The following is a 15,481-nucleotide window of genomic DNA, read 5'->3' on the forward strand; positions in this document are numbered from 1 at the left end:
GCCGCAGGGCCGTGAAAACTGAGGCTACCTGGGGGAGTCGCTTCGCCGCTTCTTGAGGGCTTCCAAGTGGCAGATTGAAGTGCTTGCTTGGTATGTACACGTCGCTTGCTCAAGACATTCGAACTCAGGACGCAAGGGAGAAGTGTGCTAAGAGGAAGGCACGCTTGGCAAATCCACACCGTGATCAACTCCCACCCGGAAACCAATGTTCCCGCTGTGGAAGGATGTGTGGATCCAGAATTGGCCTCCACAGTCACTAAAACTGTGTTCATGGAAGACAATCTTACTCGGCTACGAGGGATTGCCAAGGAAGAAGATTGATTGCTATTTAGAATAAAATCTTTAATCTTCTCACTCACTTGCAGGGGTGTAGCGAGGGGGGCGGTGTTCCGCCCCGGGCAGCACCCTGGGGTGGGGGTGACACTTGGGGTGGGGGCCACCGCCCCCGCGATCAGCGGCACCGCGCTTGCTGGCTTAGCCAGCCTCTGGCACCTGCGAGGTGGAGGAGTGTCATGCTTGTCAAAAGGGTGACACCCCATCCTCGCTGGCCCGTCCCACCCCTCGCGCCTGTGGGCAGCTCTGCCCGGTAGCGGGGAGAGAAGCCCTTTTAAAAAAAGAAAAGGCAAGGCAAGCAGGCTGCTTGCCTTTGCTTTGCTTTTTTTAAAAAGGATTTTTTTCCCGCTGCCGGGGCTGGAGCTGCAGTGACGTCACGATACCCTGTCCCCAGGGGTGCCTCCGGTCGCCGCCCCGGGTACTGAGGAGCCTTCCTATGCACCTGCTCACTTGTGTATTATATTGCTTCTGAATCTCATTTTAAAAGAGACCACCTTGCATTTGGCAAGACACCTAGAAAATAAAGGGGTTCCACTTACTGCCTCTTGCAGCAGCTGCTCCAGACAATAAATGTGGGGTCGGTTTCCTCGCTCTCCTTCCACCACGACTCGGTATCTGAAACGCACAGACCCAAAACGCAACAATGAAGGAGGAAGAGGAAGAGGAGGAAGCTAAGGAACATCGAGAAGTCAAACCGAAACAAAACACCAGAGAGAGATTTTGATGCCCAATAAGCAGCTTTCATTGGGAAACAATTGCTTTGGGCCGATCTGTCTCCAGTGCAGAATGGCACTTCAAGCCACCCAATTTCCAGCTGCAGGAGGAGATATTTTTCAAGCTGGAAATATTTGCAGCATGCTTCGTCGTTTTTAAGCCAGAGATTACGGTCAGAGATGAATGAAAAGAAGCTGCCTTTTGGCCCCAAAGTCAGAAGCAGTGAATATTTAGTAGCACTCCCCTGGTTGATAATTAGAAACAAATAGAAATAGACCCAAAACTACAAAGCTAGATCTTTTTTAAACAAACAAACAAACAGAGCCAGAGGCTGTCATGGCATTTAGCATTTGGCTCACTTTTGCACAAAGCCTGCTGGAACTTTTGCTGCGAATGTATGCAAGCGCCAGGGCATGTTATTCTGCGCTTAACAGCACAATATAGAAGTCCAAACTCTGCATTAATCAAAGCTGGACTCAATGGCCTTGCACAGATAAAGCACGTTCATAATTGTGCAAGTGGAAAAAAATGTTTTGCATCTATAGAGATGTCTATTCAATGTGATGTTGGATGCAAAATGCACTACTATATTCAGCTGGTTTCTGCAACAGGGTTAAAGGCAGCTGGTTCGTCTGCTTCGTGGGTCTTTATGGTTTCTCGATGGTTGCAGGGACCACTGTGTCAAAAAGTGGCCTGGGAGTTTAAAAAGTAAATAAAGTGAGCCAGGTTTGTACTGCTTAGGTTGCTGTCAGTTTGCATTTCTCAGTACAGAAAGTATTGATCTGATGTGTAGAGATCTTTCCTATTCTAATTCATTCAAAAGGGTTCTGGAAGCTTCATTCAAGCAGAAGGTTCGTGATGTTTGGGTTATTCCTTCTGGGAAGCTGAGAACAGCTGGCTTAAGCTGCAACAAAACATAGAATCCTAGAGTTGGAAGAGACCCCAAGGGCCATCCAGTCCAACCCCCTGCCAAGCAGGAAACACCATCAAAGCATTCCTGACAGGTGGCTGTCAAGCCTCCGCTTAAAGACCTCCAAAGAAGGAGACTCCACCACACTCCTTGGCAGCAAATTCCACTGCCGAACAGCTCTCACTGTCAGGAAGTTCTTCCTAATGTTTAGGTGGAATCTTCTTTCTTGTAGTTTGAATCCATTGCCCCGTGTCTGCTTCTCTGGAGCAGCAGAAAACAACCTTTCTCCCTCCTCTATATGACATCCTTTGATATATTTGAACATGGCTATCATATCACCCCTTAACCTTCTCTTCTCCAGGCTAAACATACCCAGCTCCTTAAGCCATTCCTCACAAGGCATCGTTTCCAGGCCTTGGACCATTTTAGCGGGAGGTCCCATTAGCTAAAGTGGTGCTTCAGGTTAAGAACAGATTCAGGTTAAGAACGGACCTCCAGAATGAATTAAGTTCTTAACCCGAGGTACCACTGTACAGTGGTACCTCGACTTATGAATTTACTGTGTTCTGAATGCACATTCGTAGGTTGAAAAATTCATAAGTTGAAAAAAGCGATTTCCCCATAGGAATGCATTGGAAACGAAAAATTCAGAAAAATTCTTAAGTCGAGTAAACTCCATCTAAAACTGCCAACGGATGTCCTTCGGATGTCGAAAAATTCGTAGGTGTGCAGGCAATTTTTTCATTCATAAGTCGAAAAATTCGTATGTCGACTAATTCGTAAGTCGAGGTACCACTGTATTGGATTTATGGCCATGATGCTCATTTGCCTTCAGGATTATTATTATTATTATTATTATTATTATTATTATTATTATTATTATTTCAACTTATACAACACCCTATTCCTGGAGCTCTCAGGGCAGTTCACAAGAAGACCACAACATACAAAAATAACCCACCCACCCCCTTAGGAGCAGTAAAGCTCTGCTGGATGAAATGCAATTGCCTCTGGTCTATTTTTTGGGAATCCTGCAATGTGTTCAAGTTTCTACTCTGCTAACTATACACTGGAGTTCTGGATCAATATTGAGTAGAATTCCAGGACAGTTGCTTGTCATCATTTTGCTCTGCTTCTGATTAAGTCACAGGCAGGAATCTCGGTGGGGCATTTCCGTGCCCCCCCCCCAGGCATCAGGGAGCTTTGGGCTTAAGATGTTGCCGGACAGCAACCCCCAAGGCGCCATGACTCTCCACGCACGTAGCACCCGTCCTTTTTCTTACATGTCAGGAGAGTGGACGGTCTTCACATGGCCGGCGTAGAGGAGCTTGTCATCCATGGGAATGAGGACTCTCAAGCCATCCTTCAGCTCGTCTTTGTCGATGATGCAAGAACGGGGGGCTGGAGGGCGACAGAGGGAGGGAGGGGGGGAATTAGCAGCAGAAATCTGCACCCACGTTGCTTACGGCATATGCAGGCTTCTCCTTTTTATTTATTTTTACATACATACAAAGAATAAAACATTTAAATGAATTGTGAAATTATAATTACTAAAGCATACATGGGGGGCAAAAGCTTACAAAAATACAAAGTAGAAAAAGAAATTTGGAAGAACAAAGACACACCAACAAGAGAGAGAAGGAGAGAGAAGAGGAAAAGTGAAAAGTAGACTTCCTTCGACCACTATACAGCATATGATCTCATATCTTGAGTTGTCTGTAATCCTTTTGAACTTTATGGAGAGACAATTTGACTACCTGTGGTTTTTTAAGTCTAGACTAAGCCAGTCATAATTTTGGGGACCCAAATTCTTCATATAGTTTGTAAAGACACCCCATTCTCTCCTGATTTTTTCCACTTGATTGGTTCCTAACTATTTCTGTTAATTTTGCCAGTTCGAGGTATTCGCCTAATTTTGATAACAATTCTTCTTTTGTTGGAATTATCTTGCCTTCTCTTATCCTGAAGGGCATGGGGATTCCATTTGGCAGGTCCATAGCTGTCAACCTTTGCCTATTTTTGAGGGAAATTCCCTTATTGTAGCATTGGGAAAGAGCAGGGAGGGTTGACAGCTACAGGTGAAACTCTTAAAAACTAGAATATCATGGAAAGGTTCCTTTCTTTCAGTAATTCAACTTAAAAGGTGAAACTGATATATGAGATAGACTCATGAGATGCAAAGCGAGATATATCAAGCCTTTCTTTGTTATAATTGTGATGATAATAATAATGATAATAATTGTAAATAAATTATTATTATTATTGTTATTATTATCATCATCATCATCATCATCATCATCATCATCACCATCCTCATCATCATCATCATCACCCACCACAAAGGGGAGGATGGAAGTCCAAGAGATTCCTCGGAATCTTGTTTTTATGTTCCATGTTTGATATATGACTGCAAGATTTTAATCTGAAAAACCAAGTAATTTTTTTAAAGTGTCACAAAGATGGCTACCCCCCAGCCCTGAAGAAGAAGAAGAAGAAGAAGAAGAAGAAGAAGAAGAAGAAGAAGAAGAAGAGGTGTGGGGGGGGGAATACAAACACTCCATGCAGACTGAGCGTCTCCAGCCCTTTGGACGGGGCAGGAAGAGATCTAAGGAACCAGGATCCGTCTCTCACCCGGAGTCAGAGGCCTCTCTAGGAGCAAACTGAGCGGCACATTCTCATCCTCTGAGAAGCTGCTGTCCTGGTTGGGCTCAAAATCCTCCTCGGCAGCCATGCTCTCCATCAGTTTGCTGACGGCGCCTCCTTTCCCTCGGTTCTGGGCAAGGGACAAAGCAAGCGGGGTTTAGCAAAAACCTTTCTGTGCCAAGACCCACAGCCCCGGGGCAGAACTTTTCCCGAAGCACCAACTGTCCTCTTCCTCCCCTGGCCCCCATTGCGTCTGCTAGCTTTCCCAGACCTCCCCGATATCTGCGTTCATTTCCCTCGCCTCAACTGAAACGGCGCTGTGGTTGGTGAAGGGCACCAAGCTCGGCTAGGGGGCCCCGATCCTCCTTGCGGAGCCACCATCCTTAGGGTACTAGTAACAAAACAAGACAGTCACGGGGACAAAAAGTTTACAGAGACAAAGTGAACAAAAGCCGTGAAAATCTCTAGAACGGGTAGCTATAGGAAAAAGACAACAACTTAACGTTAAATTGCTTAACGCAAAAATATAAAGCCTTAATAAGGACTTAGATAAGGATTTTCCTGAACGAAAATAAACCTAGAAAATAAACCTGACGGCTAAAAAAGTCCCGTTTCACCGAGACTTATCCATTTCCTCAAAGCAAATTAGACTTGAAAGAAGGTATAGGAACCTAAGTAACAGGAGCCCAAAGACAAAGGTTTGAAAACCTCCGTTGTAAAAATTCTAATACTGCAAACTCAGGAGAGGTTTGAAAACCTAAGTACTAAGAACCCCAAAAGGAGGGTTTAGCAGCATCCACATCATGAGAATTTCTATAGCCCAAGTTTTGAGTCTTTCTTAATAAAAGCAAATACAGCTTAGATTTGATCTTTGTCTCTGTAAACTATCCTTAGGGTGGCTTAACAGACAGTCCCCTCTTCCGCCCAGGGAACTCTGGGAAATGAAGAGGGGTCTCCTTGCAAACCTCAGCACACGTAACCAACTACAGATCCCAGAATCCTTTGGGGGAGGGAGCCATGGCTGTTTTGGAATTCCAGTGCTTTAAATGTATGGTGTGGTAGTAGCCTAATTCTGGGAGGGGAATAGCTGCTTCTGCTGTGGCTGAGAAGCACCCGGAGGGGGGGGGGGCGCATGGGAGCTGCCCATCGCCTGCTCCGAGGAGGCTCTGGAAACGGCTATGGCTTCCCCAGTGGTACCCAAGACCCAGAAGACCAGGAAACTCCTCTGTGGATGGAATGGCTGTGGGTGTCAGGGTGGCATTCCTTGGGGGTGCAATATACTAAGGGCCAGTGTTGCAGAAAAGGTGTCCAAAATCGCAGTGGGCACAGAACGCAGCTTCCTTTGGAACCTCGGCTTCCTTCCCCCCCCCCTATGGAATTCCAGCCCATGGCTGCAATTTAGATGCTCTTTCTGAAATCTCACAAGCCACAGGGGGGGAGGGCCCAAGTCCGGGGGGGGCAGGGGGCAGTTTGAGCAACCTTGACTGCACCCCTTCCCCCTCCCCCGTAACTAGCAAAACCAGAAGCCCATCATGCAAAACAGCAAAAACTGCAGAGTGAATTATGCAAAACAGCAGAAACGTGTGCAACTCCCCCTCCCCATTGATATTATTCAGAATAAATTATGCAAAACGGCAGAATGAATTATGCAAAGTAAGAGCGGGGAAATTTGCAGAGCTTCCCAGTATGAATACTTCAGATCTGACCAACACATTGGGGGGGGGGGATGGTTGCTGAAGCGGATTCTACCACTTCGGACTGGGGGGGGGGTGGATGGAGATGCCGTTTTCAAATGCTCCTCCACACATCTAAGAGGCGCTGCCAGCCTGTGCGAAGGCCTCACCTCTTTCTTCACTTCTTTGGCTTTGGGCTTGGTTTTGTTTTTCTTGCCGGAGCTCAGGGAGCTGGTCAGGCTGCCTCGGGAGTCAGGCATGGAGCTGGCAATGCCTGGAGGCGAGAGGGACGAGGAGGAGGAGGAAGAGGAGGAGGAGGAGGAGGAAGAAGAGGAGGAAGAGCAGAAGGGGCCTTCTTTACTTTTCTTCTTCTGCACAACAAAAACAAGAAGGGAAAGAAAGTTCTCGGTCAATCAGTCTTGCTGGCCAAGTGCGACTCTAGAGGAGCAGGGGGGACGAAATCTGCCCGGGACTCTTATCCTCTATTCCCTTGCCCAGCCCTAGTCTCAGGTGTAGGGTGGCTGCCTGTGACTTGCTCCAAGGTGCGGGGAACCACATTCTGCACATGCTCAAATGACGCTTTCTGCACAGGTTCTGGAACCGTCGACTACAGCTTCTGCTGAGTCAATCTGGACCGTGTAGTAGAGGCAGGAGGCCCCTCTTTCAGCCCAGTTCAAAGAGGGTCAGAGAGCAAGGGCCTCTCATGGCATGGGGCCCTGGACATGATCCGCTACATGGACTAGTCGGTCGGAACTTATATAAGGCGTTTGACCAGATGACGCTTTGGGTTCCTTCCAAAACGGTACAAAAAATTGATGGCCGGCAGGCATAAATGAGCTGCCAGGAGATCAGACACTACAGAGCAGGCTTCCCCAACCTGGTGCCCTCCAGATACAACCTCAGCCAGCAGGGTTCATGCCCAGGGGTGTGGGTAGCTGCTGTTGTCCAGCCACTGGAGTTCAACAGACTGGGGATTTAGGTGGCCAACCAGGTGCGTGTGGGAAATAAGCAAGCAGGATCCGAACTCAAGATCCCTCTTCTCCCCTCCTGCAGTTTCCAGCAATGGGTATTCAGAAGCATTGCTGCCTCTGACCGTGAAGGCAGAGAAGAGCCGCCATTTCCATGTCCAGCAGCCCTCAAAAGCCCTCTCTTCCCATGAATTTGTATAACCCTCTTTTAAATCCCTCTCCTTGCGTAAAATTTGACATTTTCTTGGCCAGCCACACACTGGACCTTCCAACGATGGGAAACAGGGTGACAGGCAGGCTGAGATTCACAAGACTCTACTGGCCGGGTCGCATGTGCATCAAAAACTAGTACACATACTCCTTGGCCAACAAACCAATATGGCCAACTCAGGGCAATCAAATGCTTTAATTATTTCCCTTGGCGTAACAGAGCCCATGATTTGCACCCCTGCCCTGTTCAAATATTATGCCTACACACTCGTACCTTGGTTTTTGAACTGCTTAGTTCTGGTACGTTTTGGCTCCCAAACGCCGCAAACCCGGAAGTGAGTGTTCCGTTTTGCGAACTATTTTTGGGAGCCGAACGTCTGGCGGGGCTTCCGATTGGCTGCAGGAGCTTCCTGCAGCCAGTCAGAAGCCCTGCTCTGGTTTCTGAACGTTTTAGAAGCCGAACGGACTTCCGGAACGGATTCTGTTCGACTTCGGAGGTACGACTGTACTACAAATAGTCCCAGTCGCTACCTTCAACGCATCCACATACCTTGTGGTTTTTATGTCTCGTTTCCCCCCGACAGCAATCCATACTTGCATATGGACCATGTATATCGTCGCCGGATCCTGTTTGCCAACACTGCATTTTGCAGCATTTTGTGCAGCCTTTCCCCTTTGCGCCTCCCAACACAGAGCGGCTTGTGGTTCGTACCTTGCCGAGCTCCTTCTTTTCTTTCCCTTTGGCTCCGTCTTTCTTGGGGCTGAGGGGCGTTCCCTTCACACAGCGCCCGGCAGCTTTGGCCACGGGGGCCGAGCTGGTCTGCGCCGTGGAGGCCAGCCCCGCTGAAGAGGCCGTGGCATCGTGGAGGAAGATCCGCTCGCTGCGGCGACGGCTCCAGAGGTCATCGTCGCTCGCCTCCATCCCGAACTCGAAGCTCAGGTCCTTTGGGGACTTCAATTTCTTCAGCTTCCTGCTGCTCTTCTCGGACGCCATCTTGGCCCTCTCCAAGCTGCCCGCGGAGGTGACGTCCATCGCGTTCCCCGGCTGGGCACCTGGGGCACTGCCTGCTTCCACCAGCCCCTTCTTCCCACGCAGGAGGCCGGAAGGAGACTTCTTCCTGATCTTCACCTCGCTCTCAGAGTCCGTGTATTCAAACTCCGCTCCTAAACATGGAGAAAAAGCAGAGGTCAAACCAAGCAACTCGACTGAACCTGGCAAGGTGCGTTCCTGGTCAAGGGCCAAAATCTGTGTTTTTGTTTTGGAAGCGCTATTACAGCGAAGGAGCGGGGCCTTTGCTGAGGTGGCCTCTACAGCAACTGGGTCCTCCCTTTTTTAAAAAAAAAGTTAAACTTTTTTAAATTAAATTTTCTAAATGACATTTCAAAATATTCATTTAAACAACCTTAAATCAATGACTTCCCTTTTTCTCTTTCGGTGGTTCATTTTGCATACCATACATCCCTGCATATTTTACATGAACCAAACCATTCAGGAATCCATTGTTACATCCATCAAAACTTATTTACACTGTTGAATTTATCTTAACGCTACCAGCATTTTAAAATAAACACAATAAACGAACAGCTCCTCCCTTACACGGCCTTCGAAAAGGTCTTTCGGAGGCTGGCTTAACAGGTGACCGCTTCGGCTTGCTGTTTCCCAGCTACTGAATTTGCTGTACTGTATTGCCCCTTTGCATTTTTACGCAAACGGTGAAGAGGCTAGGAAAGGCAGTATATAACAAAATTATATATACATGTACCACCTTTCACAGCATAGCTTCAAGGCACCTGACAGCACAGGAAGAGGGCTTACCAGTATGTTGCAAAAACCCACATTGCACATCCCTCCCCCTGGGAAAATAGAAAATAGAAAAAAAAAATATGGATTCTTGGACTTTGGCATGTGTGTCAAACCATTCAGAAGACATCCAAAACAAGGAGAACTGCCCCCAATTCTCTCCCCCCCCCCTTTGCAGATATTTATGTGAAAAAGCTTTGACTTTCAGGAGCTGAAATTTTGACAAGTCTAGCCAGATGTTTAGGAAGTTAATGCAAGTTTTAATGTTTTCGTCTACTGCTTTATAAACTTTATGAAGTTTTAAATCATTGTGGTTAATACTTCTTATTGATATGTGTGTGTGTGTGTGTGTGTGTGTGTGTTTTACAATCAAATCGTCGATAAATTCTATGAAATACGGTAAATAAAATAAACCGAAGCCCAATTGTCGGTCCCAATACCCTAAAGCCCAAAGTCGTTTCAGTGGTGTTTTCAACCACAGGTTGTGCTTTGAGTGGCAGTTGCCGGGAGAAGCGGTTGGTGGGTTTCGAAGCAAAATCGAAACCAGGCAAGCCCCTAAAAGAACCGTTTTCGGGCCCACAGTGGAAGTTCAGAGCGCGAAAGCCTCTGGACGGGGGTCTCTCCCTCCGGTGGGCAGCGGCGAAAGAAAGGAGGGGGGAACTGAACCAGATGGACGGTATGATTCTAAAGAAAGCCGGTTACCTGGTGGGGAAGAGCTTCCCAATGCTGGACCCCAGCAGTTGCAGCCCCTGTTTCTCCCCCTTACCTCACAGACTGAGGGGGGAGAGACCCCCGGGGAATCACTGGACCCCCTGCGTCTCTCTGGCCTCCTTTTGCCAGAAAGTCTTTTGCCCACTCGCCAGCCTGAACCGACATCTCCGTTTCCACATCCAGAAGGAAGGCCAAATTCAGGAAACGGGACTGTGGAAATCCCCCCCCCGCCCAGTGCCTCTCTCGGACCCATAAATGGGTCACGAGATCCTTCCGCTTTCGAGGCAGAGACCTGAGTCTTTGTTTTCCTTCAAGTTACGGGTACTTTTCTCAGAAATCCCCCTTGACTCTGTTCCAGCGGTGAGCTCTCTTGCTCCCTTATTCTCAAATGCGGGTTGTTTTTTTCAAAATTAAGTTTCCGCTGCAGACATTACTGAGGGATCTAGGAGATCTAGATCACTCTGGAACAGGGGCAAAGACAATACCTAAATCGATTCTTGTCCCAACTAGAGATGGAAAGGCCTGGGGGGTGGGGAACTGGGGGAAAATGCAAAAAAATGTCTTCCCCCCCCCCGTTTTTTTCATGGGGAAACAGAAAAAGACCCTGGGTTTCCCCCCTCAATTTCCCTGGTTTCTTACCAGGCCTTCCCATCTCTAGTTCCAAGCACAATCCCCAACCGCCCAAAATCAGCAGTGCTCACCTGGGGCCAGGAAGAGAGCAAAACAAAAACTTTCCCACACATTTTTTTTCAAAGCCTGAAGGACAAAATTGCATTAGGTCACTCAATTGTAATTATTATAAAGGCTTTAAAAAGGAGGGGGGAGTGTCTGCACCAAGGTGCCCTCGATTATGAAAAAAAATATGAATTTTGCAATCCATACGAACAATTCAAACCCTCATATTTTTGCATAATTTAATCTTCCGGTTAAGAAGCTGGACACAGAAGGAGCTGGGGGCTGATGCTTCCTGATCACTAAATGAAGGTGAATAATTCAGGGCTTAGGGTGAAGGGCAGGTAATCAATAAGGAGGGAGGCGGAAGATGCAGGTGTAACTGAATAATCCGTTTCCCCGCAAATCTGTTCCGCTTGCAAAACGTTTCCCCTTGTACAATCATGGTGAGTCCATTTATACATCACTTCTGTATCCAAAATCTTTTTTAAAAAAATCGTTCAGAAATGGGGTACCGTATTTTTCGCTCCATAAGACACACTTTTTTCCTCCTGAAAAGTAAGGGGAAATATCTGTGCGTCTTATGGAGCGAATGGTGGTCCCTGGAGCTGAATTGCCCAGGGGCCAAAAGAGGATCATGCTTTTTATTTTACAAAGAGAAAAGGGGGTGTTGAAAGGACCCTGCTCAGCAGCTGAGCAGCAAGAGATCGGGAGAGAAATAAGAGTCCCGGCTCCCTTTCAGCCCCGCCCTCCATGGTTGAATGTGCTGCAGAGGGAGGTTGTTTGTTTCCCCAGCGACATGTGACTGGCTGATTTGATTACCTGTCTGGAAACTGTAGAAATGGCTCCCTTTCCCTCAGAAGCTGAAGAAATGTGAGTTCAACCCCATAAAAATGGGGCTTTTCCTCTTTGCTTTTCCCCCTTTGGAAAAGGAGCTGCAAAACTTTTAGCTGATCCTCAAAAAAAACAGGGCTTTTCCCTTTGCAAAAAAAGCTGCAAAATTTTTAGCTGATCCTCAAAAAAACCAGGGCTTTTAGAGGAGGAAAACCAGAAAAATATTTTTTTTTCTTGTTTCCTCCTCTAAAAATGAGGTGCGCCCTATGGAGCGAAAAATACGGTATTTCCAATACAAGGAGATGGACACCTTTGCTGAAGTCAAAATAATAACTGGAAGGCTCAGAAACTAAGAGGACAAGAACTTTAAAAAAGAATGGGGGAAATCTGTAATTTACTTAGGAGACCATTGTAAGCAGATGAAAACATTAGCAGGATTTTAATCACGCTTGCAAGGTAACAAAGACTATGGACAATTTAGATGGATTTTAACATGTGGATAATGGAATGATAATGCAGTTGTAAATGTCGACATTAAGACCCATGGAGGGGATGCGGGAAGTCTCGAGATTCAGATTAATCTCTTTATACAGATATGTAATTGGTTTTGTTTTAAAATATTTGTAAAATCAAACAAAAATTATTTCAAAAAATGAATAATTTTAACAACAACCTCTTTTTACAACCATCTCTAGCTGTCCCTCAGTACAGTTCAATATAGTTTAATAATACCTTGGTAGTTTAATAATATGTCGATAATATTAATATATGACTGCAAGCACTTGGCAATCGTTTTTAATGATTTCTGTGCAATTTTACATGCATTTACTTACCAAGCAAGACTAACTTATATTAATTTAACCAAAATATACTATGAATTCCCAAGTCATGTTCCAACTTTTCAGCACCTCTCACTTTTGCAATTTGAAAGTGAAAAATTCAACAGTCCCTAATGTTGTAGGGGGCTGCCTGGAACTTGAGAGAAAGGAAGGTTAGAAATGCATCCAATAATCACCATAATTACCCCTGAAATAGCCCTGGGTTATTGCTCTGTGGTTATTGAATGTTGACCTGAATGTTGAGATGAAGGAAACTGAAAACCAGGGACAGAATGGAGAACAGAATGGAGCAGCTGGAAAAGGGAGGAGGAGGAGGAAAGACCCCCTTGCACCCACAACCTCCTCCTTCGTCCCCCTTTAATCCCCTTTGCCACACTTTTGGGGGACATAGAGATGCCACAGGAAAGCATCTCACACCAAGCCCAGGTTTCTATCTCCTTGCAACGGAGGGAGGTGCGATTGCCAGAGATGTGCAAAGAAAGATAGAGCCGAGAGAGAAGCGAGAGGCTAAAAATACGGCAGGCGTCCTTTCCCATTCCGAATCCCGCTATAATTCCATTATCATTTAATACATATTAATAAAGGGGGTTTATAAATGGAACCTTTTTGCAGAGCTGCCTGCCTTCGAAAGATGTTGCCCTGGGGGGACTTATCCAGCCACGGGCACACGAGGGAATTTGAAAAAGCGAAATTTCCATTATTCATGGAGGAAGCCCCAGACAGGCAGTGGTGAGCTGTTGCCAGATGGGACCGCCTCTACAGCCCAGCTCCCCTGTCCCAGGATTCATCTCCGGACTTTTGCATGGCGCTGTGGTCTAAAACCACTGAGCCTAGGGCTTGCCGATCGGAAGGTCGGCGGTTCGAATCCCCGTGACGGGGTGAGCTCCCATTGCTCGGTCCCTGCTCCTGCCCACCTAGCAGTTCGAAAGCATACCAGGGCAAGTAGATAAATAGGTACCACTCTGGCGGGAGGGTAAATGGTGTTTCCGTGCGCTGCTCTGGTTCGCCAGAAGCGGCTTTGTCATGCTGGCCACATGACCCGGAAGCTGTACGCCGGCTCCCTCGGCCAGTAAAGCGAGATGAGCGCCGCAACGCCAGAGTCATTCGCAACTGGACCTAATGGTCAGGGGTCCCTTTACCTTTAAACCAGGATAGGTTAATGTAGGAATCTGCCCTACCCTGGATCAGACCCCTGACCCATCTAGACATGTCCTGAGCCTTCCTCTGACTGGCACCAGGATTTCTGGAAGGGCTTCCTTCCACCCTCTTTAACTGGAGGTCCTGGTTGGCCAAATAAAGGTCACTCTGTCCAGCCAAGCTCTTCCTCTCTTTCAAATCAGAACCAGTGAAGGCAGTGAAGGTCCTGTGTGAATGCCTGGAGGCGGTTGGAGGATGGATGGGGGCTAACAGATTGAGGTTGAATCCTGACAAGACAGAAGTACTGTTTTGGGGGGGGACAGGGGGTGGACACGTCTGGGGGACTCCCTGGTCCTGAATGGGGTAACTGTGCCCCTGAAGGAGCAGGTGCACAGCCTGGGAGTCATTTTGGACTCACAGCTGTCCATGGAGGCGCAGGTCAATTCTGTGTCCAGGGCAGCTGTCCACAAGCTCCATCTGGTACGCAGGCTGAGACCCCACCTGCCCGCGGACTGTCTCACAAGAGTGGTGCATGCTCTGGTTATCTCCCGCTTGGACTACTGCAATGTGCTCTATGTGGGGCTACCTTTGAAGGTGACCCGGAAACTGCAATTAATCCAGAATGTGGCAGCTAGACTGGTGACTTGGAGTGGCTGCCGAGAGCACATAACACAAGTCCTGAGAGATCTACATTGGCTCCCAGTACGTTTCCGAGCACAATTCAAAGTGTTGGCGCTGACCTTGAAAGCCCTAAATGGCCTCGGTCCAGTATACCTGAAGGAGCGTCTCCACCTCCATCATTCAGCCTGGACACTGAGGCCCAGCTCCGAGGGCCTTCTGGTGGTTCCCTCCCTGCGAGAAGTGAGGTTACAGGGAACCAGGCAGAGGGCCTTCTCGGTGGTGGCTCCCACCCTGTGGAACGCCCTCCCATCAGATGTCAAGGAAATCAACAACTATCTGACTTTTAGAAGACATCTGAAGGCAGCCCTGTTTAGGGAAGTTTTTAATGTTTGATGTTTTATCATGCTTTTAAATATTCTGTTGGGAGCGACCCAGAGTGGCTGGGGAAACCCAGCCAGATGGGCGGGGTATGTATGTATGTATGTATGTATGTATGTATAAATAAATATTATTATTATTGTTGTTGTTGTTGTTGGAAGAACAAATTTCAAACTTGTGGGTTCTGTTTTGTGTTCTGCTAGCAGGCACCCCCAAACTCAGCCCTCCAGATGTTTTGGGACTACAACTCCCATCATCCCTAACTAACAGGACCAGTGGTCAGGGATGATGGGAATTGTAGTCCCAAAACATCTGGAGGGCAGAGTTTGGGGGTGCCTGTCTCCTAGGAACCTGAAGCCAACACCCAGAGCGCAGTGCAAAAGACATGCGGACGTTTAGAGCTGAAGAGTGCGGTGCCTCTGAGCGCCTGCAGAGCGCGGGGGTTATTTCCGAGTGCCAGAACTGAGCCTGACCCATAGATGCAAACTCACCCATCAAGCTCTGCCTCTCTTCCTTCTTCTTGGCTTTCTGCTTGGCTTCCAGCTGGACGATGGAAAGAGAGGGCGGGATGATGGGGCTGGGGAGGGCGCTGGCCGCAAACCTTGCCAGAAGCCCCAAGCCGCTCTCGTCCAGGGCGGGGGACGAAAGCCTGGCGCTGCTCCCCACTCCATAGTCCCCCGCTTCCTCCTCCTCCTCCTCTTCCTCCTCTTCTTCCGAGCTAGAATCTGGTAGAAGACAAGACGCCGTTACAAATCTGAAGCGTGGTGCAACCAAGCAGCATCTCACTCTTAGCAACACATCATGCAAGCTCTCAGCCAACACAAGGTTCAGCGCTGGGTTACCGGTATTTTCTTTGCGTTTCCTCCTGGGAAGCTCAGGGGCTTTGCTAGAAGGGGGGCTCAGCAGAAAGAGGAGACTCGCTAGGAGTTACAGGGCAACAGATCTCTGGGCTAACACTGCCCCCCCCCCGAATGAATTTAACATGGGCAATAAAACGAGGGGTACACAGAGAGATGGGGGGGGGAACCGTGTCACTT

General features: G+C 47.8%; 1 protein-coding gene across 1 annotated transcript in view; it reads right to left on the minus strand.

Moving 5' to 3' along the window:
* The window catches only part of TNRC18 (trinucleotide repeat containing 18), a 135,884-nt gene that overhangs the window by 14,574 nt on the left and 105,829 nt on the right, over positions 1-15,481 (minus strand). Inside the window, exons 17-22 of the mRNA XM_033167870.1 lie at positions 14,936-15,169; positions 8,164-8,615; positions 6,444-6,644; positions 4,589-4,730; positions 3,241-3,358; positions 873-948 (exon numbers count right to left, since the gene is read on the minus strand). Of these exons, the coding sequence (XP_033023761.1) occupies positions 873-948; positions 3,241-3,358; positions 4,589-4,730; positions 6,444-6,644; positions 8,164-8,615; positions 14,936-15,169 (1,223 nt within the window). The remainder of the gene's footprint in view (positions 1-872; positions 949-3,240; positions 3,359-4,588; positions 4,731-6,443; positions 6,645-8,163; positions 8,616-14,935; positions 15,170-15,481) is intronic.

Source organism: Lacerta agilis, chromosome 13 (assembly GCF_009819535.1).
Source record: "Lacerta agilis isolate rLacAgi1 chromosome 13, rLacAgi1.pri, whole genome shotgun sequence".
Taxonomy (NCBI): Eukaryota; Metazoa; Chordata; class Lepidosauria; order Squamata; family Lacertidae; genus Lacerta; species Lacerta agilis.